The sequence below is a fragment of the Atractosteus spatula genome, chromosome 13, assembly GCF_055471065.1.
Source record: "Atractosteus spatula isolate fAtrSpa1 chromosome 13, fAtrSpa1.hap1, whole genome shotgun sequence".
Taxonomy (NCBI): Eukaryota; Metazoa; Chordata; class Actinopteri; order Semionotiformes; family Lepisosteidae; genus Atractosteus; species Atractosteus spatula.
In genome coordinates, this window is record NC_142718.1 from 19,940,801 (window position 1) to 19,968,312 (window position 27,512).

At 35.5% G+C, this 27,512-nt stretch overlaps 1 protein-coding gene across 1 annotated transcript in view; it reads left to right on the forward strand.

Moving 5' to 3' along the window:
• slc4a3 (solute carrier family 4 member 3) overlaps positions 1-27,512 on the forward strand; it is an 82,757-nt gene that overhangs the window by 41,612 nt on the left and 13,633 nt on the right. Inside the window, exons 6-17 of the mRNA XM_088930339.1 lie at positions 6,397-6,539; positions 8,478-8,658; positions 11,300-11,435; positions 15,917-16,094; positions 16,830-16,929; positions 20,386-20,570; positions 20,975-21,197; positions 21,920-22,132; positions 24,434-24,582; positions 25,386-25,580; positions 26,236-26,448; positions 26,774-26,863. Of these exons, the coding sequence (XP_088786465.1) occupies positions 6,397-6,539; positions 8,478-8,658; positions 11,300-11,435; positions 15,917-16,094; positions 16,830-16,929; positions 20,386-20,570; positions 20,975-21,197; positions 21,920-22,132; positions 24,434-24,582; positions 25,386-25,580; positions 26,236-26,448; positions 26,774-26,863 (2,006 nt within the window). The remainder of the gene's footprint in view (positions 1-6,396; positions 6,540-8,477; positions 8,659-11,299; positions 11,436-15,916; positions 16,095-16,829; positions 16,930-20,385; positions 20,571-20,974; positions 21,198-21,919; positions 22,133-24,433; positions 24,583-25,385; positions 25,581-26,235; positions 26,449-26,773; positions 26,864-27,512) is intronic.

Consider the following 27,512-nt stretch of genomic DNA (forward strand, 5'->3'; position numbering starts at 1 on the left):
TGATTTTCATGGACATTCAACAGAAGAGCAGCCTTTCGGGATATGGTATCATCTTCCGTTTCTTTTTTTTCCATTAATTAAATAACAAAGGATCCTACATGGGATCTGAAGGCTTTTTTGTTTGCTGACACCGGCTTCAGAGGTGGGCATTGCTAGGATCGAGAGACTGTCCAGAGCAGAAATGCTGGATGGTCCTTGCTCTCAGCCTGAAGGTGCCTCTGTGAAAGTGCGGGATGACAAGATGATGGTGATTAATGAAGAACAAGAGGCCCTTGTAGCTGAGAATAGAGATGAAGATGAGGAAAAAGAAGAGAAAGAGTTGGGCTGCTTCAGTCTAGACAGTTTTGAAGACTTTGAAGAGTTTGTTCTTGATTTTGAAGACTATGACCTTTTGGAATCTATTCGGGCACACATGGGTTGCACTGGCTTACCAACTCGTAAGTTTTAAAAAATATTTTTAGTGAGTCTGGGCATTTGTGGTGCACATGTGACAGACAATTTATTATAGCTATCAGAACCTTTTTCCTTTGAAAAGTACAGAACATTTTAATAGGATGATTTAGTAGAAAATAAAGTTGATTTTATTTTTTCAGAGTTCAATTTCAATCCTCCTCAATTGAGTTCAGAGATGTAGAATCATTACAGATGAAATTCTATATCATAAGGTAGTCATACGGTGGATATTGAACAACTGTTAACCTTGGTCTAAAACACATTATTTTTAAAATTCCTTTCAAACAAGACAATGTTTATGCTCCTGCAATGGTAAAGTGCTTTTATGATGTTCAGAATTTTTTTAGGCCCTATACAGTAATCCCCTGGGACTTTTCATCAGTGTTGTCTTTTGAGAAATTTGGATTTCGTTAATCTAAAAATCAATCAAAGAAAATAAAATAAAAGATCTGATGATCTCTGGAAACAGTGGAAAAAGCAACAGCTTAAAACCATTAGAAATGAAAGACCTACTGACCAAATTTTTTTTAAAAATCAGTAATGTCACCTTTTTACATTTTTGTTGATATTATCTTTAAAATGTTTGTCTTTGTTCTGTCAGAGAATGCTTGTAAGTTGTAGAATTATAATCAATGTTTTGAGGTTTCTTTATAAATCAGAGAAATTTGATTCAACTTTTTTTGGTTGTAGTGTTTTTATTTTTTGAAAGTTTCATAACTGTGGCTATCTTTGGGTAAAGCTACAGTTACATTTTTTCAATACATAATGGCGAGAAATGTTATATTAATCCATGTTAAAAGCAATATCATTTGTCTGTACGGTGGAAATAAATCTACTGTCCTTACAATGTGATACAGTACTTAAAATAGTTTACCCTCTAAAGGGAAGCTTGACATTGTGGATTGATTTGGGATTTGTGAATCACACTGTGCCATTGATTGTGTGAAAATCCACAGACTAATTAATATTAAAACTATTCCCTGCATTGGATGGTTAGTAATCGAATACTTCCAGAGCCCTGGGCAAGTTTGCGTTGGTCTATATGTTCCTAAAGATTGGGCGTCCCTGGTTAGCCCGGGGTTTTCCCCACTGTAGTTACTTTGCCAAATGGAATAATGGGTTCCATTGATTGTCAAGCTTTTGCGAATATAAATGTATTTAATATATATATATTTATAACATTTTATAGATATTAATACTTATTATAGGAAATAATTATTTCTAGTAGCAGTTCTGTTTACTACAGTAGGTCTGTTTAATCACTAAATTAAACATTGAAGTTTATACAATGATATGAATAATCACCATGGTTCAAAAGGTTCTGTCATAACTGTGGCCTGATACTTTTCTATACAAACTGGCCTTGAGAAAGATAACATTGCAAGTCCTAATGGACACTATTATCTATTTTCTGTAGTTTCTTCCTTTGATCCAGTAAAAAACCAAGCATTTGAATTACATTCAGCCTATGATATTTTTCAGTTGTGCAATAAAATTATCCTGTGTTCTACACCAACCTAAAATCCTCACCAACCTAGAATTTTACGTTTTCTCAAGTTTAATAGTATTTCTGTCTATGAAGAGGCAAAATAAAGATTAATGCCTACCCTTCCCGCTCTTCCTTTTATTGTGTGCCCACAGTATTAAGAGTAAAAGTGTGATGATATTCAGCAAACACTCACCTAGGCAGACTAATGTTAACTAACTGAAAAGGGAACCAACTGCTGGCGTTTCATTGCAGACTGATCTGTAGGCATTGCACTTCAATGTCTATAATAAACAAAAAGGCAATCGATGTCATATATAAAGTATTCAGAGACAATTCAGGTATTTTCAGATACCATGCTTAAATAAGACTTGGATAAGACATACTTGACAAGCAATCACTGTCCAATCAACTGACTGAAAACAGTTCAACTGTTATATTTATATTTTATATAAACAGAAATATATTATATTTATATTTATTTATTTTTGTGTTTTCATCTGATCGAAAACACCCATGATTGACTAAGACCTGGTCTGTCCCAAATGGCAATCCTGGAAGGAGCAGTAATAATAAAATCTATTTTACATTCTGCCTCTAAAAGCAATTGTATCAAAGTGTTTCACAACACGTGCACAAGTCATATTTTGATATAAGGAGAATTTAACGATTAGTAATTTATACTGTAATGTAGTTGTAGGTACAAAACTGCATATGAAAACAAAACAAAGCAAGCCTAGAAGAGAAAACCTTCCTTCCAGTAAAGTTTCAGGAGAGATTTAAAAACGGTCCCTGATTTATTTTAGAAGTTAGGGTTTTGTTCCAGAGCTTTGGGACGTAAGTACAAAAGGCCTTATTGCCCATAGAGTGTAAATAAAACAGTGGGCACACATAAAGAATAAGTTAAAGGAAATGTGTGTGAATGGATGTAAACAAGAAAAAATATCAGCTTGATATTACAGAGCAGTGAACTTAAGCAGATGGATATTTACAGCTGCTAACACAATTAGATACCATTGGACACATTTATACCTGATTACAGCCAAGAGATGATGCAGAACTTTTGATATCTAATGCAGACACCCATTACCTAATTAAAAGCACTGGTTTGCAAGACTCCCATTTGCACACCTAGGTAATACCTTAGATACTGGCAAATACAGTATATCCATTTTGTCTGTAAGAGTGACGTTTGGTGGATGGGTAGTGTAGTTGTCTGAGGGATTTTTTTCTGTTACTGGTGGAAATTATTAAGCACTAATTTTCTTGGTAATTTTCTGACGTTTATGTGGTAACACCCAAGTCATGGTAATACTGTAAATCAATATTTCAATATGATATTGCCCATCCCCACCTGACAAGGATTACTGAAGACTTTTTGATATAAAATGGTTATATGTTGGTGTTCTGTTTCAATGGATCTTAACCCATTTGCACAGTTATGGGATGAGTAGCTCAGATGCATATGCCACTGTCCATCAAGGTTAGATAGCATTGCTGTGTTAGTAATTTTAAACAATGGAGGAATGTCCCTGTGGTGCACCTTAGACTTGCTATGCAGCCTATGCCACACTATTTCCATGCAATATTCCCTGTTATTGGTGAAAATACCTGGTATTGATTATTTAACCTTTAGTACCTGAATGCAATGTGACCCATAACATACTGTACATAAGATTTTATCAGAAATGTGTTTCTAAATGATGAAAAACATAGAATAAGCCCGTCTTATGCTGGTTGATATTTCACTTGCATCTTGAACTACATTACTAGTTTTTCAAAAGACAACAGTGTATGACACAGCTGTACTCCAGTGAAACAAAAGTTAAACTTCCTGCAAATTGTTTTGCAATATTAATTTAATATGTACATGGTCTACCATGGCTAAAAACAAAAGGTAAAAATTCTTCAAAAATCAACTGACAGCCATGTGTCCTTGAGCACATTTTATTAGGGAATCTTTTTGTTCTGTGCTTAGAACAAAGTGTCAGTGTTATAGCACTGGTGCTCCATCTGATACAGAATTTTTTTGTTATAGTGTGCTTTCTTATAAAACTCTGTATAATTGAATCACTTATGTTCAATCCCAGTAGATGTTGCTAATGTGGGGCATTATATTTACCATTTAAGATTTTTTGCCAACCTACCCCATGATTCATTAAAAACAGAGGAGACAATTCCAGTTAATTAGGTTGTGTGGAACTTTGTTTTATATCATTTGATATTTACTTGTCAGAGAAATTAAAGTAATTTTCTGCGTTCCTCATAATTAATTTACTCTGTTTGAGTATGACCTCAAATGAAAAAAAACAAACTTTGTATATTATTAATTTACTCTCAATCTTTGTGGGAACAATAAAAAATATGAACTGAAACTTTCATTTATTATACACTTAATTTTGACCCAAGGTCAAAATGGCAAGAGAATTGGCAAGAATTGCAAAAGCAAATTATTTCTGGACTTTGTTTACTCATTTTAGTGAAGCATAATTTCCTGTGACAACAGAAAAACATCTGGAGCAGAAACAAGTATGGTGTAGCTTTTTGCTGAGAAATACAGCATATGGCTATAGACAGGTGGCAGCTGCAGACTCAGAAGGAAGATTTAATTTAAGGAATTCAATGAAATGAGTACTTTGTAGGCCACAATTACATAATACTAAAAATTAACAACATATGTCTATTATGCATTACAAGAGCGCCTTGCTTTCATTATATGGAATAATTATGTTTTGTTGTTTCACAAAATAGTCCCTTTTCTGCAAAGCAGCTCTGATTCTTTGAATTATGACTTTTCATTGACCTAATTCACAGCTGGCCCTTCTTCCCAGCAATTTCTCTGCGACAATACAGTAGAAACATGCAGTGTGTTCTTGTATTGTCATTAATCTATACTAGTTTTAGACTGTTTCCTGGACTATCTGCTCTTTTTTATCATTTCTTTCTGTGCACTTAAGATTTTGTATACCTATGGACTTCCCTTACTCTTTAATTATCAATCTTTAATCCAGTGCTTATGTACATAGTATTTCATCTTGATCCCAAAAGATCTGAAGGTGTTTTTAAATATACAGTATTTGGGAATGCAAGTACACTGAAATGCAGTGGCCTCGTCTGTGAAGTGTGGCACAGGTATACAAGTCCACGGTGGAATTTACACATGGGTCTCCAGCTCTTTTTTTCAATAAGTGCCATGGGAAGTTTATGACCACATAATCTGTACCTCAGCTGAACATCTAATTTTAGGGATGGCACCTCTTTTAGCATATTGTCATACTCAAAATAGGCATTGGTTTTAAAATTTTGTTTGGACCAAAAGACCTATACTTGCTGTGTAGCCAACACCATTTAGTTGTGATTTTTTCTTGGAAGTCTCCCATCCCAGTACTGACCAGGACCGCATCTACTTAGCTTCTGAGGTCCGACAAGATTAGACAACAAGGCGATACCACTAAATTGACTAAAAGTATCGAACGAAATTGAAAAATAACAATGCCAAGTCTGACACTGAATAAAACACAATATTAATCATAATAATCAGAGCTCTCAATGTCTGTTATAAATCTATATTTATAGATTATTTATATTATTTATTATATACAGTAGATATAGTTTATATCTATATAAACTACAAAGGTAGCTGTAACTACAGTAGAATAACAGTGACCTGAGACTTAAAAATGTCTGTTGTAAAGCCATAAATTTTATTTTTGACATTTAGAAAAAAGCATAGTAACAATACACTACACTTAAAACTGTAGAGATAAAGCAGAACAAAGGAAAGAGTTTAGGGACAACATCTGGATGACCATATTACCTGGAGCAAGCGGAAAGTTTAGCCATTTCTTTCAAGATCTCAAGTTTCAACTTAAAATTTTACTGAGTAACTTCCCACTTTCTATGTACAGTAGATGGTTTTGTGTGCCTTTATAATGAACACACACATTCAAGCAAACAACAGCTGATTGCAAAATCTGAGATAACAGAACTGGCACCTGTGAGCTTAATAACTGCTTTATTTTTGGACACTTGCCAATACAGCTCCTTGTTTAATACTGTATATTGAGATTAATGGAGACATTGTCTTAATCACTATTTGTGTGTAATTTCAAAATAGTCTAGACGGATTAGGTGAAATGTACTCTCAGTAGTCCTGAAATAGCCTTGAAACTAAAACAGAATCTATAACATCGGAATCCTTTAGATACTTTTTATTTACTAGTTAACACAAACATAATTTTCTGATTTTTAGTTTTTCTTTAATTTTCAATTCTTGAATTAATTTAGAATGTTAAGGGTCTGAGTTTATACTTGTGAATAAATTCAAAATGATTATCTATTTGCTCCATAAATATGGTCAAATCTTTTTTTTCTCCTTGCTTTCCTTTTACCAGTATTTCTGTTTGCCTCTTCATTATTCATATTTACCTCTTTATAATTCATGTGTGCTATGTAAGGTCACCGGTTTGAAGATAACCCTGGAGTAAGGCGTCACCTGGTGAAGAAACCATCTCGAAACCAAATCACTCGCACCAGCAAAAACTCGCCTCCGACCTCTAGCCTCAAGAAAAAGAAAAAAACAGACCGGAAACCACATGAGGTGAGAGAGAGGCTCTGTGTTTCATTGCTTGTTAAAATGCTTGTGATAACTTCAGGTTCACCATACCTAATGATTGAATAGCAAATATTTAGATTCAACATGAATTTCTTAGAAGCATGGGAATTACTGTAACAATGGTTAATTAAGCAGGGCAAGTGCTTAATTTGTGTTGGTGCGTGACGAGCCTTATATCCGTCACCTTCAAGTATGGCAGTTCATAGTCTAGACTCCTCCTGATGTGATGTTTCAGTTATGAAAGTATTTTTTTGGAAGATTATTTTTTCCATTCTTAGCATTAGTTTATTCAGTTTACTCAAATGATTCCAACAGCATGTTGGCATCTCTGGGATGAGCTAATCTTGGTCATTTCTTTTCTGCTTATTAGGCTAATTAGAGCTCAACAGCTTTTCCGTTGCATGTTAGAGTGAATGTATTCGAGTGAAATCAAAGCAGGAGTGAGACTATATTCAGACTTTTGTTCTCTGGTTGCTTTCAGTTTGGGTGCATTTTTGTATGATATCATTTTATATTATGTGGTTGTAAAGGAACAGTACTATTATCTACTGTACTATAGGCAATTAATTAAGATAAATATAAAATAATATCTCCTTGATTTAAGCCTTAACAAGTTTGATTTAAGAGAAGTCATTGCTTAAGCCTGACAAATTAAGCACCAAAAGGGGGGGTTATCAATATATCTTCATATATAAATTTATAACGTTTTGATTTCCTGTGGTTTGTTACTACAAAACAGAGATGATTAGATGTTATTAAACTTGCATTTTCTAAATATACCACAGTTGCATTTTGTATAATATATCTCTGTCAGTTACAAAAGTAGAAAAGAGATTTAGAAATCTGATAGGAACGAGAAATGGTTTGAATGAAAAACTTAATAAAAATGTTTTTATTATAGTAATGTTTTACAGTAATTTCTAGAACTTAAATAATCAAATCTAGATATACAGTATTTCTAACACACTCATGCTGTGACAGTGATCAAGACAGTGGCCTGCATCAAGTTCAAATACACACCTGCCATTTGCAAATTTCAAATCATGAGCTTGATTTCAGCCTTTAATTAGATACATACAAAACATGTGGGAAGCCACAAAGTCTTAAATGACAGATTTGACTTGTAGGTAGGTAGGACAAAGTTTTGAATTCAGTCAGATCCAGGTTTCTCAGTCTTACCAAAAATATATATATTTTTTTAAGTCTTGCTAATAAATGCATGAGAATTCAGTACATTTTGCGAACAATAGCATCCTATTAATCTAAACTGGCCCTTGTTGATCACAGTTTTTTTATTCAGTTTAGCTCTACATAATATTGTCTTTAATCATGATGGCACAGTGGTGCAGTGATTAGTATTGCTTCCTTGCAGTATTGGGGCAATAAGTTAAATTCTGTGCCTGGGGTGCTATCTACATTGAGTTTGTTCTCCCTGTGTTTGTGTGGGTTTCCACCATGTGCTCCAATTTCCTCCCATTGTCCAAAGATATACTGGTAGGTTATGTTGGCTTCTGGCAAAACTGGACCTGCTGTGAGTGTGTGAGTGTTTGTGTTTGTGTGTGCCCTGTAAAGGACTGGTGTTCCATTCATCCTTGCATCCATTGCTTGCCAGGATAGGCTACAGCTTCTCCGCGGCCATGTCTTGAATAATGCAGTTAGAAAATGGATGGATGTCTTTATTCATTACAGTGATTAGATCTGCACAGCCCTTATAATAGATATCTTTCTTAGTAGTTCCCTTTGTATTGCTTTCCATTATTTATGTTTAATTTTAAGTTTTACCCATGAAGAGCATAATCAGAATTTTTGATTATCCTTGATTAATTATATAATTTAAGAAGGAAATGGGTGACTATTTTGAGTGCATAGAACATTTGTATTTTTATGTCATAAACAAAGTCTGTTCTTGGGTTGTGTTGTCAGGTGTTTGTTGAACTGAATGAGCTGATAGTGGATAAGAACCAGGACATGCGCTGGAAGGAGACAGCCCGTTGGATCAAATTTGAAGAAGACGTGGAAGAGGAGACAGACCGCTGGGGAAAACCTCATGTAGCTTCCCTCACTTTCCGAAGCCTTCTGGAGCTCAGGAGAACCATTGCCCATGGTGAGGAGTAAGCCTTGATTGAGCCTGACCAGTTTTACTGCACTGGTTATGCTTTTCTGCTGAGGTGCTGTGAAATACACAAGTGTGTATCTCAGATTTTTACAGTGCCTTGCAAAAGTATTCAGACCCTTCCTAAGCTATGAAATTACAAAACGATGCATGCACAGTAATGCAAAATAAAGTAAACGTCAGCAAAAAACAAAGAGAAAAAGCTTAAATATTGATTGCATAAGTACTCACCCCAGTGAACTCAATATTTGGTGGAAGCACCTTTGGCAGCAATAACAGCTGTAAATCTATTTTTTGTAAATCTCCACTGACTTTGCATGTCAGCCTGATACAGTTTTTGGTAGATTCTTCTTGACAGATTGGCTCAAAATCTGTGAAGCTGCTTGGGAATTGCTAACTGACAATAGTTTGCACAGATTCTAAACAGGGTTCAAGTCAGGTCTTTGACTTGGTCACTTAAGGAGATTTTTACTTTCTTTCTCTTAACCCACTCCTGTGCATCTTTGGCATTGTGTTTTGCATCACTGTCGTGCTGAAAAGTAATTTTTCTGTCCGAGTATTTGGTCTGAAGCAGGTTTTCCTCTTAGATGTGTGAGTAGTTTGCTCAATCTATGTTGATAAGTTTTTCAGTCTCTGCTGATGAGAAGCAAAACTATAACATAATGCTGCCATCACCATGGTTAACTGTTGGGATGTTGTTGACTTAGTGATGCACTACACTAGGTTTGCATTAAATGTAAAGATTTTTAACAACATCTTTTTCCACGTTTGCAGTACCACATACTGTAGGTGTTTTGTTGCAAACCCCATTTTAGATATGTTTTTTTTTCAATTCCATACAATTTCCTTTTTTGAAGTGACTGCGATATTGTTGATCCTTGAATATTTCTACCATTTCAGCCACTTAACTCTGTAATACTTTCAAAGCTACCATTGGCCTTGTGTTGGCATCCCTAAACAATTTCCTCCTTGTTTAACTGCTGAGTTTGGAGAGACAACCTGATCTAGGTAGTGTCTGGATCCACTTCTTAATGATCAACTTGACCATGCTCAAAGAGATATTATAGGGGTGTTTGAAAGATTTTTATATTCACAACCTGACTGAAATAGCTGTACTTATTCTGAAATCACGTGAACCACACCTATTGTACACAAACAGAAGCCAATCAACTGAGTGTGCTTGTTAAGATTATTTTGTGCATCTGAAATAATTTGGATTGTATTTGCAAAGGGTTTGAAGTGTTTTTACTTCAGAAAACATTTCTTTCATATTAATTATCCATTTACTTCTTTCTTTTAAGATTTTGCATTGTGTGGAGTAGGTGGTACATGTAATGAGTGTCATAACTGCATACCTTAAAGCAACAATATTTTGTTGTGCAAAATGTGCAATATTTTCAATATATTTGCAAGACACTGCATATCCTCGGATGCTGCACATCCTGTTCTTATCATGTGATTTTTAAAAAGTGTTTCTTCCAAGAAAGAATGTTTCCTAGTGAGACCCAAGAATGATTTTTGTTTTCATATTTGACTAGGATCTTAGGAGTTTTGTTTTTCTTAGAAGAATCCTTTTGATAAATATTTTAGTGTTAGATGAATTATCTTTTATTAACCAAATACTGTACCTATTTGGAATCAACTCAGTCAGAACAAGACAAGGGTGTATTTAAAACCCAGGTCGGTGTTGATTTATCAGTAACAGAGGAGAACAGAGGAGAACAGATTAGTGTGGGGGGGAAATAGTAGCATTAGCTTTGTTTATGGATAAGTCAAAAATAAAATTATATGTTGTGGCATACCCAGGATTGGATGTCACATCAGGATCTTAATAATAATTCAGACAAACTGGGTTAAAGTATTTATTAATAATGTACACTAAACAACATACTGTACAGCATACAAGTTATGCTACATACAAACTTACAAATAAGGCATCCTTGAAAACCCCCAGTATTGAACTCTTGTATAACACCTACAAAAGCCAGAAAGAGATTAAAGCTGCCTTCTAAACCAACAGAGTACGACCTACAGTTAAATCTCTCTCTCTGTAAATCTGGATGTTACAAAGTGAATAGGAAATATATCTCCCTATTATAAAATACATCCAATAATCAGGAGAGGCTGTTTTTAACCAAGGGATTCTTAATGCAGAAAATCTGAGTATCCTAAAAACAACTGAATGGCAAGCCTCTTAAAAAGGTTTAAATACTTAAATCGAATCTGGTGTTTAAGGATGATCTGGACAAGGACCTCTCCACTTCTGTCTTCCTACCCTCTCTCCCCTTTTCCCTTCTCCTCCTGTCTCCTGGAGCTGTCCTAAAGCTACCTGTTTTATGTAATGTTCCTGGACTGACACTTAATCATTTACAGTGCCCACAACTTAATTAACCAAGGTAAATCAGATGATTCCTTTGATCCAGGGTCTCGCACCCAGCACAACTAAGTAAACATCATAGTTGCTCTGAAGGTCCTAGAATTTCAAACGTTTATCCTAGCCAGGTATTAATCATTGTATATACTGTATATTTTTAAAGACACTTTAATATTCACTTACAAAAACCATAACAAAAGAATGAAAGTTACTTTCATGACCTATAAATGTGTTTGTTTTTTTGTTTCATTTATCCAGGGGCTGTCCTGCTTGACCTTGAACAGACAACATTGCCGGGTATTGCTCATCTTGTAGTGGAGACAATGATCATCTCCGATCAGATCAAAGCAGAGGACAGAGCCAATGTCCTGAGGGCTCTGCTTCTTAAACACAGGTAAAGAACACAGACCAATCTTGATCATTTGGCACTATACTTTGATCAAATCTTCTCCCAATCTCCTTTGTTCTAAATAGAAGATAGTTAAATCCTTTGCCCCATCTGTACTGTACAGTATATGACAATCTTCTGAGACCTTGAAACATTCATTTTGTTCTGCTTGGATCTCTGTCTATGCTGCAGTATCTCTTTTCTGATATTATAAAGCTTGACCATGCCTACCCTGGCATCCCATTTCTCACTTTTATTCTGTATACCCAATCATTTGGTTCACTTTTTTAAAGAACAAAAGCTATTTATTGCTTCCCCACAACGTGGTGGACATTGAAGAATCAACATACCTATTCTCTTTCATGTGTAGCTTCTTGTAGTTCACAATGACTTATACAATATGAACAAATGCCTTCTACCTGTACATGGGCATTTTGCAATAATCAGTGTCTTTTTGCAGTTCCTCTGTTGCTGTTTAAGTGACAACCAAAGTATACTATACTTTATACATTATACAGTCTGTTATTGATTTATGTAGATCAATATTAGAAACAAAATTAAATAGATTCTATTCTATTTGTGCTTGGATTGTGTTGGCCCACTAATCACTTAAATGGCAACAATCATGAACCATTACCATGTTTCTGTTTTGGTTTGTCAGTCCAAAAGTAGTGATTTATTAGTGTTGCATTGCTGAACATAAACACCACAAACTTACAGCAATTAATTGCAAATATCTAACTGCCAATGGGCCAATTTGTTACAATTAACTGTTTTTGTACATATGAACTTAGAGACTAATTTATATAAACTGGGTTTGCTGGATCACTTTTTTTATTATAACTTGTTCAGTCTTGTAGTAGTAGTGTCCCCATTTGGAACTTGAAAGCACAAAATCTTGTTTAGGAATAACCTTAGCTATTACTCCACACTATAACCAGTAATCAGTAATAAAAGAAACATAATGCTTAATTGCTGAAACAGTTTTCATAATGGATATTAAATACAGTATGGCAGAACATAAAATTGTTTTTGAGAACAATTTTCATACCAGTTTTTTTGTTCGACGAGAAAAATGAAAAGAAAATAAGTCCTGTCCTTAGAAAATCAGGACATTATTGGACACATTTGTCAGTATTGGAGTTCTTTGTGAAGGCTATTTTTTTACTGCAGTTGATAAACTTTCAGGAGGAAAACAAGTGCCCTTTTCCAACAATCACATTTTACTGCGTCACTATAAACTGAATCAAGATTTCATCCCCAGCAATCACTGCTAAGCAGCTTATCGCCATTCCTGTTTCACTGGCATTGCAGCAGTTTCTAGTTTAACTTTATTCAACCACCTTGTGTGCTCAGCCCAGTGTCTCCCCCTTTGCAAAGCAGGCACACTGGTCAGCATTGCTGCCTTGCAGCACTGGGGTCCTGGGTTCAATTCGGGACCTTGGGTGCTATCTGCATGGAGTTTGCACGTTCTTCCCAGGTTTATGTGAGTTTTTGTCAGGTTCTCCGGTTTCTTCCCACAGTCCAAAAACATACTGGTAGGTTAACTGGCTTGTCAGAAAATCATCTCTGATGTGAGTGTGTGGGTGTTTGTAACTTTGCTTGTGCCTGTGTGAGCCCTGAAAAGGACTGGCATCCTGTTTAGGGTGTATCGCACCTTTTACCAGTTGCTTGCCAAAATGGGCTTGGGCTCCCTCCCAACCCTGAATTGAATGAAGCACTTAGAAAATGGGTGGATGCTTAATACAGGGTTTATCAGAAATTACCTGAGTGGTCGTTTAAGATAGTGAAGTTAAAGTTTAAGTTAATTTAAAATTGCTTGTATTCTTTTGTTTGCTGATTCTACAAAAAACCTCATCATAATACTTGTTTCTGTGGGTCTTTTAAATAGTGAATTTTGATATGTACTGCTTTGCTTTTTTGACAAAACATTTAGCTTTGTTCTATTAAGTCATTTAATGCCATTCTCAATAAATAAACATTTTAATGTACAGACACATGTATTTTACATTGACCTCCTAAGACATTTAGTACACCACAGCCACACAACCAGTCAATAATAACTAAAATGCCCAAGCTTGTAGGTTATCGACTGTGATTAGATTACAGTTTGATGTAATCTAAAACTGATAGTACAGTACACTGATCAGCTAATTTTTATATTATATATTTGCAAATGTTTTTTTATGTTCCAAAGAATTCTGGTCTAAGGACTTTGTCTTTCATCGCATTCTTGTTGCTGAAAATAAGAGTGGTCACTTGACTTATCTTGGCATGAGAGTGACAGTGTCAAGCATTCAAAGGAGTACTTTTTTCCTTCTACATCTTTCTGATTTTCATTTGTAATTTTATTTTTCATATGCATTTAATATGTATCTCAGATTTTTTCTAAGAAGTATATCTGTGTTTTTCAAGAAATGCAAAAAGCACTGTAAATGTGATTTTCCTTTGTATCTCCAAAGTAATCAACTCTGAAGCTGTTTTCATTAATAAAATGGCATACAAAACCATAACAGAAATGGAGAACCACCTGGAAAATATTGTAATTAAAAAAGTGATGAAAAAACACAGATGATATGCACTTCATTTGTTATACTGTTAAATTATTCAACAGCCAAATACCGTTATTGAGTCACAATAATGCAGTATCCAGACAGATAAAGGCAGATTGACTGTCATATATTGGCAGTGATATTTTTGCATCAATATGACAGAGCAGATGGCAAGGTTTGTATGATCAACAGCTCCTTGTTTCAAATTGATGTGTTTTTACTCAGGTGATCATACAGTTTTTGCCAGTATAATACCAAATTTCAGGCCTGTCTTTAAAAAAAAATCAGGTAATTTTTTTCTGTTATCTGGAAAGAGATAACATTGCATGAGGAAAAGAGAAGAGAGTGGAAAAACTGTCAGCAGGAATGAAAAGGGGTAGCACAAAATACAGTTATTTTGTTTTCAACCTGGAGAAAAGTGATTACCATACAAATAAACAGAGAAGCTGCTAAAACTGAATAATTCTGTTGTTGCTTTTACAATTACATAAATTATTGATAAATGATATGAATGATTTGCTTTTTTTCATAAAATCTTCCTTACATTAAAGTAAGTATATAGTTCACCATGGTTTTCATAGAAAGAAATGTACTTATTCAATATTCAATAGTTTTACAATGGGAGTTACGAAACTGGTGAAAATCAGGGATTGACCGAACGTTAAATCAGTAAGTAAAATAATTATTCATAACCTCCAACTTGTGTATTATTCCTACAGAATATACTGTACCCGAGCAGTTGGTATAATTAGAGGCATGTGAATTCTTGGTTTTCTGGCACAGCTTTGGTGAAAAGAGTAATAATGTAGGCACACTTGGTTAAACAAATATTTATTATAATGACAAGACACAAACAAAGCATACAACACACAAGTTACACATACAGTATTAACAGACCACACATTTCAGAGGCCTAACATTCTGAAGTGGGGAGAACCACTTGAAACTGAATGTAACAAAGACAAAGGAACTGGTGGTAGATTTCAGGAGGAAAAAGGTCAAACCTACTCCTGTCTACATCCATGGGAGTGGCGTGGAGATGGTGGACTTGTACAAGTACCTGGGAGTGCACATCGACAATAGACTGGAATGGTCTAAGAACATCGAGGCCATCTATAAGAAGGGACAGAGCCGACTCTACTTCTTGAGGAGGCTCAGGTCCTTCAATGTATGTAGTAAGATGCTACATATGTTCTATCAGTCGGTGGTAGTGAGCGCCATTTTCTATGCGGTGGTATGCTGGGGCTCTGGGATTAGAGCTGTGGATTCTAAAAGGCTGAACAAGCTCATCAGGAGAGCAAGCTCTGTCATTGGGTCTGACCTGGACCCCTTGGAGGTAGTGGCTGAGAGGAGAATGGTGTCCAAACTAGAGGCCATCATGGACAATGTCTCCCATCCCCTCTATGACAAGCTTGTAGAAATTCTGTTCTAGTTTGTTCTTTGTGTGTTCTGGACTGTGAGTAACTCTTTTAGTGCACCCCTCACTGTACTGATTGTATTGTATGTATTGTATTATTCGTTACACTGTGGCTGTGTTGTCTGTGTTAAGCTGCTGTTGCACTGCAATTTCCCTCACGGGATCAATAAAGTATCTATCTAATCACCCAGAAAACCCCCCAGACGTCTTCTAAGTATGAAACTCTTAAATAATGCCTACAGAGACCAATGCCTTCTACATAAATGTGATACAACCTGCAGTTAAATCTCTCTCTCTGCACCCCAAATGCAACAAAATAAATGGGATCCTATTTTTATCAGTGTAATTTTAGACACTGGTGTTCTGTTGCTTTATGACATATTGGAGGTTAATGATTTTTTTTTTGCATTTCACTGTTTGGGCAGCTTTACATCTTTATTATTATCATAATTTAGTGGTAAATGATTTGCTGGGTGGATAGACTACTTCTGTCATCAACCAATGTTTTAATGTTACAGTCACCCCAATGATGATAAGGATGGGTTCTTCCCAAGGAATCACTCAAGCACCAGCATGACCTCTGCTCAAGCCAGCTTTCATCACAACCACAACCACACTCCTGAAACCTGTCAGCCCCTGGTGGGGGAGGACAGAATTGAACTACATGATGCCAAATCTCAAGAATCTGAAAAAGAGGTACCCGTTTATGTGTTCGCTAGTTTAATGAATTTTCTTTCTGAAAATCTAATAGAGGTAAAACGTTTGAGAAAGAGCTGAATCACTTGCCATCTTGCTGCATGTACTAAATTATTTTATAAATTAGCATTTACAGTGGGTTCCTAATTCAGATAGCTAAAAAAAACTAAGTCTTTGTAAAATTAGGATGCTTTTGATCTTGTTGAGGTACATGGTATCTGCATGGCTTGGTTACATAAAATTAACTTAAAATATTATTTCAATACTTTGAATAAGAAAACATGTAGTTAATTTATTTAGTTAATATTTACTTGAATAATGGACGTAATTTTAGTTATTTTAGTCATTTTGTTCCCATTTCAGATTAAAGACAACTGGAACAGGCATGAGAAACTTAATTTCTTAAAAGTTAAGGTTTAACAATAAATCAGACTTTTTATAATTCTGATTGTTTTCAGAGGTGTGTAATGTTCTCTATAACACCGTTTTTTCTAAATTATTTTTAGTTTTAATTCACTGTGTGCTCTATTTTGCTGAACTGAAGCATCTCTCTCTTTCAATGGCTTCATTTGATATGCGGCTCGCTAAAGATTGAGCTCCTAAATTCAATAGGACCTCAAAAACAAAAGCTGTTTTGGTAAAATAATTATTCACGTTTTCCTTTCACTCGGACATTGCAGAATTGGAAACTCGTGTTTTATTGGATTGTTTTTGTTGTTTTTTTTTACATCAAAGAAATCACTTCATCACCATGGCTCTGATTTACATCGGAACAAATGCATAAAGCTTCTGGAAAAGATACCAGAGGATGCTGAAGCTACTGTGGTTTTAGTAGGTAAGCTGCAACTTTCCATAACAGAAGCAACAAAATTAAAATGGATAAAATTTCAATAATGGCTCTTGGTCATATTAAATGACTGTACTTTGTATGTTTTTCTTTTTTCTAAAGTATATGAGAGCATGATGAAAGATATTTTTGTATAATTTGATAGATAGGCTCTTTCCATCACCACATACATGGTATTTCTAGAGTGAGGGCCCCTCTACCACACCCTTGCTCTGGACCTAAGTTTTAAAGTAAAAAAACCTACTGTATCATACAGCAGACATCTTCACTACTCTGACTACCCTGTTATCTTTAACTGTAGAAAAGACTGTCTCTTTAAACAAAATTAATTCTTAATCTGTTCCCATTGCTGCTCTTACTCAACCACTTTCTGCAGTACACATCTACACAATACATTTTAACTTTTCTTCCAAGATTGCTATTCTTAGCGCTTTACCCTTGCAGGTTACACACTACACACAGAAAGACGCAGCTTAACTATGTGCTTACACATACTGTAGCTGGCTTACTAGCACCACATAGATTGCAGCTTGGAATGTGGGCGGTGAGGTGGCTCTGTGGCTGTGGCTGGAAGGTTGCCATTTCATATCCCACGGCCAGCAGAATAATCATCCTCCGTTGGGCCACTGAGCAAGGCTCTTGACCCCAACTGCTCCAGGGGCGCCATATAAATAGCTGGCCCTGCGCTCTGACCCCAAGCTTCTCTCCTTGTCTGTGTGTCTCATGGAGAGCAAGTTGGGGTATGTGAAAGCACAAATTCCTAATACAAGAAATTGTATATGGCCGATAAAGTGATCTTATAAGGTTAAAAATGAATGGAGGTAATTTGACCCTTCTGGGCCATTGGCGGCAGTTAGTCCCATATTGACACAAGGATCTCATCCAGCCATTTCATGAAGGAAATCCAGGTACCAGCTTCAACCACGTGGCTGGGTACTTGTTCCATATTCCCACAAACCTTTGGATATTTGGTACCTTCTGTTCTCATTTTTAAATACACTTTCACATAGTTTCCACTAGTCTCTTCTGGTTCGTGTTGCACTGTTCAGTCTGAAGAAGTCCATATAATGTATAGACTATAAACCCTTTGAGGATTTTCAGTACTTGTATGAGGTCCCATTGAAATTATCTCTGTTCATGACTAACATTTGTTGAGTTCTTCAGCCTGTCACTGTAGGGCATTTCCTTAAGCCCTAGAATACATCTGTTTTTTTTCTGTGGGCTTGAATACAATAACTTTTTATTGTATCACTTACTGTAAAAGTGCTTATATGGGTTCAAAAGGAAAAGGAGGTAGACATTTATGCTCACCTCACATTTTGTTGCAAAAACCAAATCCCAGCTTTACAGCTCCACCTGGTGGTTACCTATACTACATACAAATGCCGAATAACTTTCTGCAGGGTTCGGAGAGTTGTGTCTTATGTCTTAGTGGGACTCCTGTCTCACTCTTGCATGTACAATGTCTCATGACATCTTTAGAGACAGTAAAGTTTTCCTTACCCATAATTATATTATTGGTCTTTGCAAAGTTTATAATTATAAATGTGTTAAAAAATGTAAAAAAAATACCAAAACAATTACTTTTCCAGGATGGGAACGGAATTCTATTTCCTTTGCAAGGTTTAGGCTTTCCTTTAGGAATTCAATTAATAAATATTAAAATAATTTCTAACTGTCCACATCTAGTTTAATCAAAATTGTCCATGTGTCCATGCCTTTTTATGTAAAAGAAGTAGATATTTTTTATTTGAAATACTATTTAAACTTAGTTAAATAATTACACTATTTGCACAATGGGAGCATTCTGTAAGATTATGTTAAAACACAAGCAAGTTATTAATTATCATTATTTCTTTATTTTATAAGATGAATGCTGAAGATTATTGTATTGTTGTCTAGGCCCAATTCCTTTGTCTGCATTGACAGAACTTGTTGATGGTCAGATTTCTTATCCTCTTTCTTTCTGTAAGTTCTCCTTTTCTGCCTCTGTCACAGTCTCTCAGGACACGGTTCCTGTTAGTCTTGTAATTCTGGCAGAACAGTGATTCTTTGGTATCTATTTCTCTTTGTTTTTCTTTTCTCCAGGCTGAAAATTGCTTACTGTACAGTTCATACAATATTAGATCCAGATACTTAAATGTAAATTTTAATCTAAACCTACTGTAATGTACACACAATATTAGTTTGTCCATAATCTATTAACTCTTTTCTAAAGCATTCAGGTGCAAATAAAATAAATATTAAAAGCTGCAGCAATATTACATACAGTTGGAAATAAGCATTGACTCATGTGTCTGAAAGACAGTTGGTCACTAATGCATTAGCTAGAAAACATACAAAACATTAATTTCAGAAAATGTTATTTCAGATACTAAAGACTAAATTACATAAACTAAAATAAAAAATGTGTCCAACTACCATTAAACTAGCTAATCACATTCCCTAATAACCCTTGTTGATTTTATAATAATGTTATGAAAATTCTGTTTCTAAAATCTTTACCTGCCTGAATACCATGTATATTCATTATAGTTTATCTGTATGCTCCACCACAATGTAGTTTCTTGTTTTAATTACATCACTTGAAGTTCTAAACAGTAATACATTATTGTGTACATACTGTATGTGTAATGCAATTACTTCCTCCATTTAACGTAATTCAATTTTACACAGACTAATAACACAAAACCTTTTATATCCAAGTACAAATCATATTATTTACAGTCTGTGACTACATTTTGATTAAGAACTTTGTGAATTTAATTTTATAATTACATTTGTATCTTGATTCTTTTAAAATAATTTTTACATTTACCATTTAGGAATAAATACCTAAGTGTATTCACTGAAAAATGAAGTGAAACCTAAAAATGAAAAAAAAAATACATTTTTATACCTTTAATTACCTCACTGAAACTTAGAATACTCTATAATACAATTTAACATTTAGGAAGCTCACATGACCTTCTCATGTGATCAGGCTGGAAAGACCGAATACGAATTTAATGAAAACACCATGATATCATGAACATTAAGCTGCCAGGCTGCCTATAGTCCCCTCTCAAGTGTTCTTCCACACTTCACAGGACCCAAAGTGACCTAGCGAGAGTGCATACCTTCAAATACACACTTCACACAGTGTCTAAAAAAACTGCACAGAAGGAGCATTAACATCCTTCACAGAAAATGCAGCAGTAGCAGAACTGAACATGAATCAAGGACATATTACGTATTAGGCTCCCTCATGCTTTTCTGGTAATTAACTTCACAGTTTAGGAGGAGCCTCAGGCTATAGTCCCATCTCCTGCTGCTAGGGGGGTCATGGTTGTTACCGTATACTTATGTTCATCAGCCAGAAACACTGTATAGCCCTCATTTAGAGATTGATTTAAGATAGGCAGCCTTAGGTGAGACTGAAGCTTGTATTGAATTTTGTTGCAGGTTGTGTTGAGTTTTTAGAGCAACCAGCTATGGCATTTGTGCGGCTGAATGAGGCAGTTTTTCTTGAGTCTGTCCTGGAGGTACCTGTTCCTGTCCGTTTTATCTTCGTGCTGCTGGGACCAAGTCAATCTAACATAGACTACCATGAAATTGGGCGCTCCATCTCTACTCTTATGTCAGACAAGGTACTCTTCTTTTTCCTTCTTCCTTTAAAAAATAAACAGGTAAAAAGATTTTTACCAAATTTTATGTACTGTCAAAAAAGCTAAAACAGAAAACCAGTTTTCCTTTGTTGTAATCCATAAATTTATGACATTAAGTATCTAGAACATTTATCTCTAATAAGTAGACACAGTGATTACAATGGACATATATTAGTAATAAAAGCTTTAAGTGTATTTAAATGAATATTCAATAATCTGAATAATATCTAGTTAATAACATTTGTACATTTTTCTCACCAATTTTTGCAAATTGTGGTTATGTGAAATATTTGTTTTGAATTTTAAAAAACACTACTGGGGTAAAAACCTCATCTTCGTAAATGGTCTCCTTCAGTCTTTGACTTCTTGCCTATTTTCTTTCACAGCATTTTCATGAGGCTGCTTACTGTGCAGATGACCGCCAGGATCTTTTAAATGGCATCAATGAATTCTTGGATTGTAGCATAGTGATTCCTCCATCTGAGGTGGAGGGGAAAGACCTGCTCAAGTCTGTGGCATCCTTCCAGAAAGAAATGCTGAGAAAGAGGAAGGAGAGAGAAAGGAAGAAGTCTATGAACATGGGGGTTGGGATTGTCCCCGAGACGAAAGGTGAGCTAGCAACTAGCCATGTGCTTCAAATATGTTGGAGACCTTTTTTTTTTCCGATTCTATGCATCTTTGAAAGTTTCTCTAAGCAGCCAAAAGGGACTTTTGTGGGCAAGAAAAAGGTTTGGACACAAATCAAGGCTAACTTCCATTCTCACAAATACTGGACACATCATATTGCACAATACTTCTATCATACCTGTCTAATTATATTTTAACTAGGAACAACGATAGGAAACGCAGGTGTGGAGGGGGATTTTGGTAGGAGGACACTGAAATTTTGTTTGTTTTTCCTATTTTTGAAAGCAACTAGTACAATGTGGTTAAAGACACTGTACAGGTTCATGATTTATTAAATAAATTCTATACATTTTCCTTTGCCATAACTGCATCATCTAGCTACACCTAACCTTTCCATTCATTAATTCCCCTTCCAAAAGCACTTTCGTTACTTTGTTTTTTTCAATCTAATATGGATAATATGGGGAGAAATTCAGGTGTGTGCAAGTTATTTGTTGAAATTGTATGAATTAATGCTGTGGCTGTGTGGAAAATGGGGATATTTTCTCTAAGTGTGAACTTCATTTTAAAAAGTACACAGCTGGCAATTGGAGGAGTCAGGAAATGATAGTTTTTCTGAGGCTGAGTGGCTTAACTTAAGGAAATGTACTGGTGTGTGTGTTTCAGGACTTTTAGAGTGAGTCTAAAGTGTTTTTGTATTTCAGAGGTGAGTGTGGAAGAGCGACCGGAAGAGATTGACGATGACCCTCTGAAGCGCTCTGGCATCCCATTTGGGGGGTTGGTCCATGACATCCGCAGGCGATATCCCCGCTATCTGAGTGACATCCGAGATGCCATGCACACGCAGTGTTTGGCTGCTATTGTTTTCATCTACTTTGCTGCCCTGTCTCCAACCATAACTTTTGGAGGGCTGCTTGGTGAGTCATCCTCAAGTTTAAGTGCACTTGAAAATCTCCTCCACAATATGGACTTACATAGCACTCACTCTCCTCCTACTAAAGGATTCGGGCTGCATTTAGACTGTGTGGCTAAACGACAAAGTCATGTTTGAGTCTTCTTGCTGAGATTTCACTCAAGAACCCATGTGCCTGGCAAAATCTCACATTACTCCCCATCATTACAAAAGAAAAAGAGAACATTACTAGAAGCTAAAAAAATAAATACTGTAAGTATCACAATGTAATTAAAAAGAAGTAGTCTAATGAGAGGAATAGGAGGGAGTGACCAAAATTCAGTCATTTTAAATCAACATGTTACCCTGTGTGTTACACAATGAAAGTATTGTATAATGAGGAACAAATTTGCGTTAGGAATGTAAACAAACCACTTCTAATTTATCATTATTGGACCGCAGTTTACGTCTAGTTTATGTACAAAATAGCAAGATACAAATGTCACAATGAGCCAGATTAACACAACTCCCAAGCAGCATGGTGGCGCAGTGGTTTGCATTGCTGTCTTGCAAAGCTGGGGCCCTGAGTTCACATCAGTACCTTAGGTGCTGTCTGTGTAAAGTTTGTACTGTATGTTCTCCCCTTGCTCCCAAGGGTTTCCTTGGGGTGCTCGGGTTTCCTCCCACAGTCCAAAAACATACTAGTAGGTTAATTGGCTTCTGAGAAAATTGCTTCTAGGTGAGAGTGTGTGCATGTCAGCCTTTGTGTTTGTGTGTCTGCAATGCGATGGACTGGCATCCAGTCCAGGGTGTACCCTGTCTTGCACCTGTTGCTTCCCAACATAGACTCTGGCTCCCCCGCCCCCAACCCTGAATTGGAAGAAACAGTTATAAAATGGATAGATAGAATACAACCCCCAAAACCCACATCAAAGACCAAGAAAAACATTGTAAAAAATCAATTTTCCAAATGAAGCCAAAAAATCATCTTGAAGTTAAACAAAAATATTTTGTACAAACAAACATTAGAAAAGATTTCTGTCTTACTACAGACTTTACAAAAGACAAATCAGGCTATAATTCAATGGAAATGTTTTATTTGTAAATAAAACATCGCCACCCATATAATGCAACCCCTATCATTAGCAACAGTCTAACCCTCAGTTTCTCCTAATTGGAGAATTAATTTTTAATTTATATATTTTAGTCATATGAGACCTTTTTAGACCTCAACCTACTTGTAAAACGAGAACTACTGTACTATGACTTGTGCATTAAAAAACTGCCATTGCAATCTTGAGTTGGTGTTAATACGAAAATGCTGAAGGGCTGGTGATACTGATTACTCACTTTTTGGGCTGGTCAGTTTTATGTCAAAACAGGATTTAAAAAAAAATTGACACATGAAAATCTTACCTTCTCAAACCATTCAAATTCATGTAACTCAAGTATTACAGATTTGTGGTAAAGTGAATAGATTTTCAAATTTTGTTAATAATGGCATAGTTTTTTTAAATCTCTTTCCACTGACCAATTATGCAAATTGCAGATCATGCTAAACCAAACTACAGCATAATTTCTATGTCCCTATTTTCTCCCACGTTGATGCCATGCAGGCCCATCCTGCACCTCAGTCACTGTACCAACTGACATCTTTTCTGGGCATGGCTACTAACTACCTCTGCTTCACATCAACTACAGTATGTCAGCTTCTATGAAGAAATAGACATAACGTCTTTGCAAAACAGCATTTTATTTATCTTTTCTTTCATAATATAATTACAAGACCATTATTGCTACAGTATGTTCACAAATCTTTTGAGATAATAAAAACCACTAGGTACAATTCCAGTGACCCCAAAGGTGGCTCAATGGCTGAACTTTTTATTCAGAATTTGGAGGAGAAGTTTGAAGGACATACACAGGTCTTGTGGTGGCCATTTTTTTCCCAATTGCTTTCATGCAAAGACTTGCCTTTGAAATCCCAGCTTGTCCCTTGTATTGATCTTTACATTGTAGTCAAATGCAAGAGTACTCCCAAGATCATTGAGGTTACATTGGTCAGCAATGTTAGAAAACTGTGAACACCGTAATCATATCTAAAACATAAGAGTATTACAAATTAGACAACCATTTTGCTTTATTATATGAAACCCTGAATACATTGGCTATCTTTGTTCAAATTAATATATCGAGAAGTATGGTCTCTGATGCTAGCACTTTCTGAATTCTTGCAGGGACTGTGTCTGTTTCAATGCAGTGCTTCAATGATAATCTTCAACACTGTTGGTTGTAGGTTTACCCCGTGTTTTTTTATGTTGCCTAGGAGAGAAAACTGATGGATTGATGGGAGTTTCTGAACTGATTATCTCCACCTCTGCTCTTGGTGTCGTGTTCTCGCTTTTGGCTGGACAGCCTCTTCTTATTATTGGCTTCTCAGGACCACTTTTGGTATTTGAGGAGGCTTTCTATAAGGTAAGGCAGAGCTAGATTTTTATCTGTATTACACTGACACCCAATCTGAACTTTAAGAAAGATGTTATGAAATACTTCAGTACTTCTGTTTCTTCTTTTTTGTTAATTCTTATAATATCATCTCCTGTATTTACTAATTATGTAGACAATCAGTTCTCTATGATTGATTAAATATTTTCTTTCAGTAGCAAAAACTGGGTAAAGAAATTGTATTTGTCTCAAACTTTAAGACTTAAGGGATATAACTGTGAAGATTACAGCAGTTGGTATTCTGTTTTTTATATTAAATTGGAGTTAAAATACTTTTCTATGCATATGGATACTGCATGTCTTTTTCTTGGTAAAGTGCTCTATCAGTGCCCAGATTATTAGAGACCTCAACTGATAAAAATGGAATTCATTTATAAATTAAATTACAGATCAGATCTGTGTCAAAGTGGAAGATTTGTTTTGTGAGTAAAGTTATAAAGTATAGCTGGCAAATCATTTGGGTTTTACTTTTTTCAAGTTTTTGTTTTTCTTCTTATTGTATTGACATCCCATGAGAATTAAAAATGAATACAATACTGATTCAGAAATTAAGAATGAAAAAAATGCAAAAAATGAAAAAGGGGAACCATAGCTACATTGTAGCCCAAATCCTTTAGGCAGTGGCAGTGAACTCTTGGCGAATGTAGACTAAAAATCAACATATGTACAATATGGTGTATTGCTATAAAAGCCTGGTAAAATACAGCCTTATGTACAAATACACTGTGATGACTCTCTATCCTTACTCTGGCTCCTGCTCCTCTGTGTCTCAGTTCTGTCAGGCCCAGAATTTTGAGTACTTGACGGGCCGGGTGTGGATCGGCTTCTGGTTGGTCTTCATTGTGTTTGTCATTGTGGCAGCAGAGGGCAGTTTCCTGGTGCGGTACATCTCCCCTTTCACTCAGGAGATCTTTGCCTTCCTCATCTCCCTCATTTTCATTTATGAGACTTTCTACAAGCTTTTTAAGGTAAATCTTCTGGAACGATGGATGTTTATACAATTTTCTCCTGTAAACCTCAGTAGACTATTAGTTTCTGCAGTCATTCCATCTGGTATTCACTTCATTTCAGCTGAAAATTTAAGATATTAAATTGTACCTTTCATAATAAAGCTAGAGAGCTGAAGAATAACCACAGTGTCTATTTCATTCTTCAGAGGGAACCTTGTAATTGTAGTTCATAGGATTTTATGTAAATGTTTTTGGGTGAACATTATTTTAAAATTACCTGGGGGTGAAATTTTCATGTATTTCTAAACATTCTAGTAAAATGTGCGTAAATCCTAATCAATTTGCTGAACGCTGTGCATTCCCATTGCAAATGTTTAGACATTATTTCGAAATTTGATGTTAAGAAATTGAATATGTATTTATTTGGAATATTTAGAAATTGAAACTACTTTAGTTAACCCCAAGGGCAGTTTAATTTAGATTCCAGCTAATTGGTGACTCCAGAAGTACTTTATTTACTGTACACATTAGGCTGCATCTGTCCTAATTATTAATTACTAAAGCTAACACTTTTTGTGTGAACTCTTTAAAGTGTTATTTGTCTGAATGTAAGGAGAAGCTACTGTAATCGACCCAGTATGTTGAATGTACTGTTAAAGGGTTTTGATTTCAGGTGTTCAGCGAGCATCCCTTGTTGAAGACCTACCCTCCAAACTCTCAGCCTGCCCTAGGGTCCATCGACCTGTCTCAAGTGGCAGGGACCACAGAGTCCCCAGTAGTCATGCAGCCAAACACAGCCCTGCTGTCCCTGATACTCATGCTGGGTACATTCTTCATTGCCTTTTTCCTCAGGAAGTTCAGAAACAGCAGGTTCCTGGGAGGAAAGGTATGAAATATTTTCTTTCACAGTGGCTAAAAGAGAAATGTGTTAGTCAGATACTGTGTCCAATGCTTTCCAATAGGATTGAATGTGTACTGGGTTTAGAGTGCTGTTTTGGTATTCATTTTCAAATCAGTACAGTCATTTATTTCCAAAACCTGACTTTTTTGTCAAATTGCAAACACTTAGTTCTTTTTGTACTACGATCTATCAAAGAAATGTGTATACATTTTTCCCATGTCTTTTTCACTATTTCAGGAACTGAATTTTGCCTTTTATTGTTGCAATAATATTATTTTGTGGCATAACTAAACCTTAATGTATTTTTAAGGCTAGAAGAATAATTGGAGACTTTGGAATACCGATTTCAATTCTTCTGACGGTGTGTGTGGACTACTCCATCACAGACACTTACACACAGGTAATATTGGAAGAAGAACAAAATGAATAAATAAGACAATTCAAAATAGAATGAAAATATTTTAACACATCCCAAGCATCCCCAAACTTGGGGAGTGTTATCTTTAAGAATCTGAAACTATATATGGTTCCACTTACATTTACATACACCATTATACCCCAAAATTGTTTCTTAAAAACACTTTTAACCTTTTTAATGTCAGAACTATTCATTTGCTCTTAATCTTTGCTCAAAATTACAAAAAAAAAATCTTACTGGAATGGTATGTTTTTGAAGTTATTTACCTAGTGAGGACGAGAAGATATAATATATATTTAGAACTTAAGGTTAAAAAGTTGCCAGGTTTTAAATAATGAAATTTGTGGAAAATTTCTGCACTTACAGTAGCGTGTTATGTAAACTGAACATCAAAGAAACATATAATTTAAACCTATAATAAACTCACATAAAATGAGATATTTCTTTGTTGAAGGCTCACTGATATTTTATTGAACAGACTTAACATAATTGGTAAATTTATTGACATTTATCATCAATTGGGTTAATCAACAAAGGGTCTACTGTGAAAATCCCAGGATTGTAGCATGTGTGACAGCTATTGGAAGTGATACAATGTATGCTTTGCACCAGGTTGCAGATGCTGTCTTGT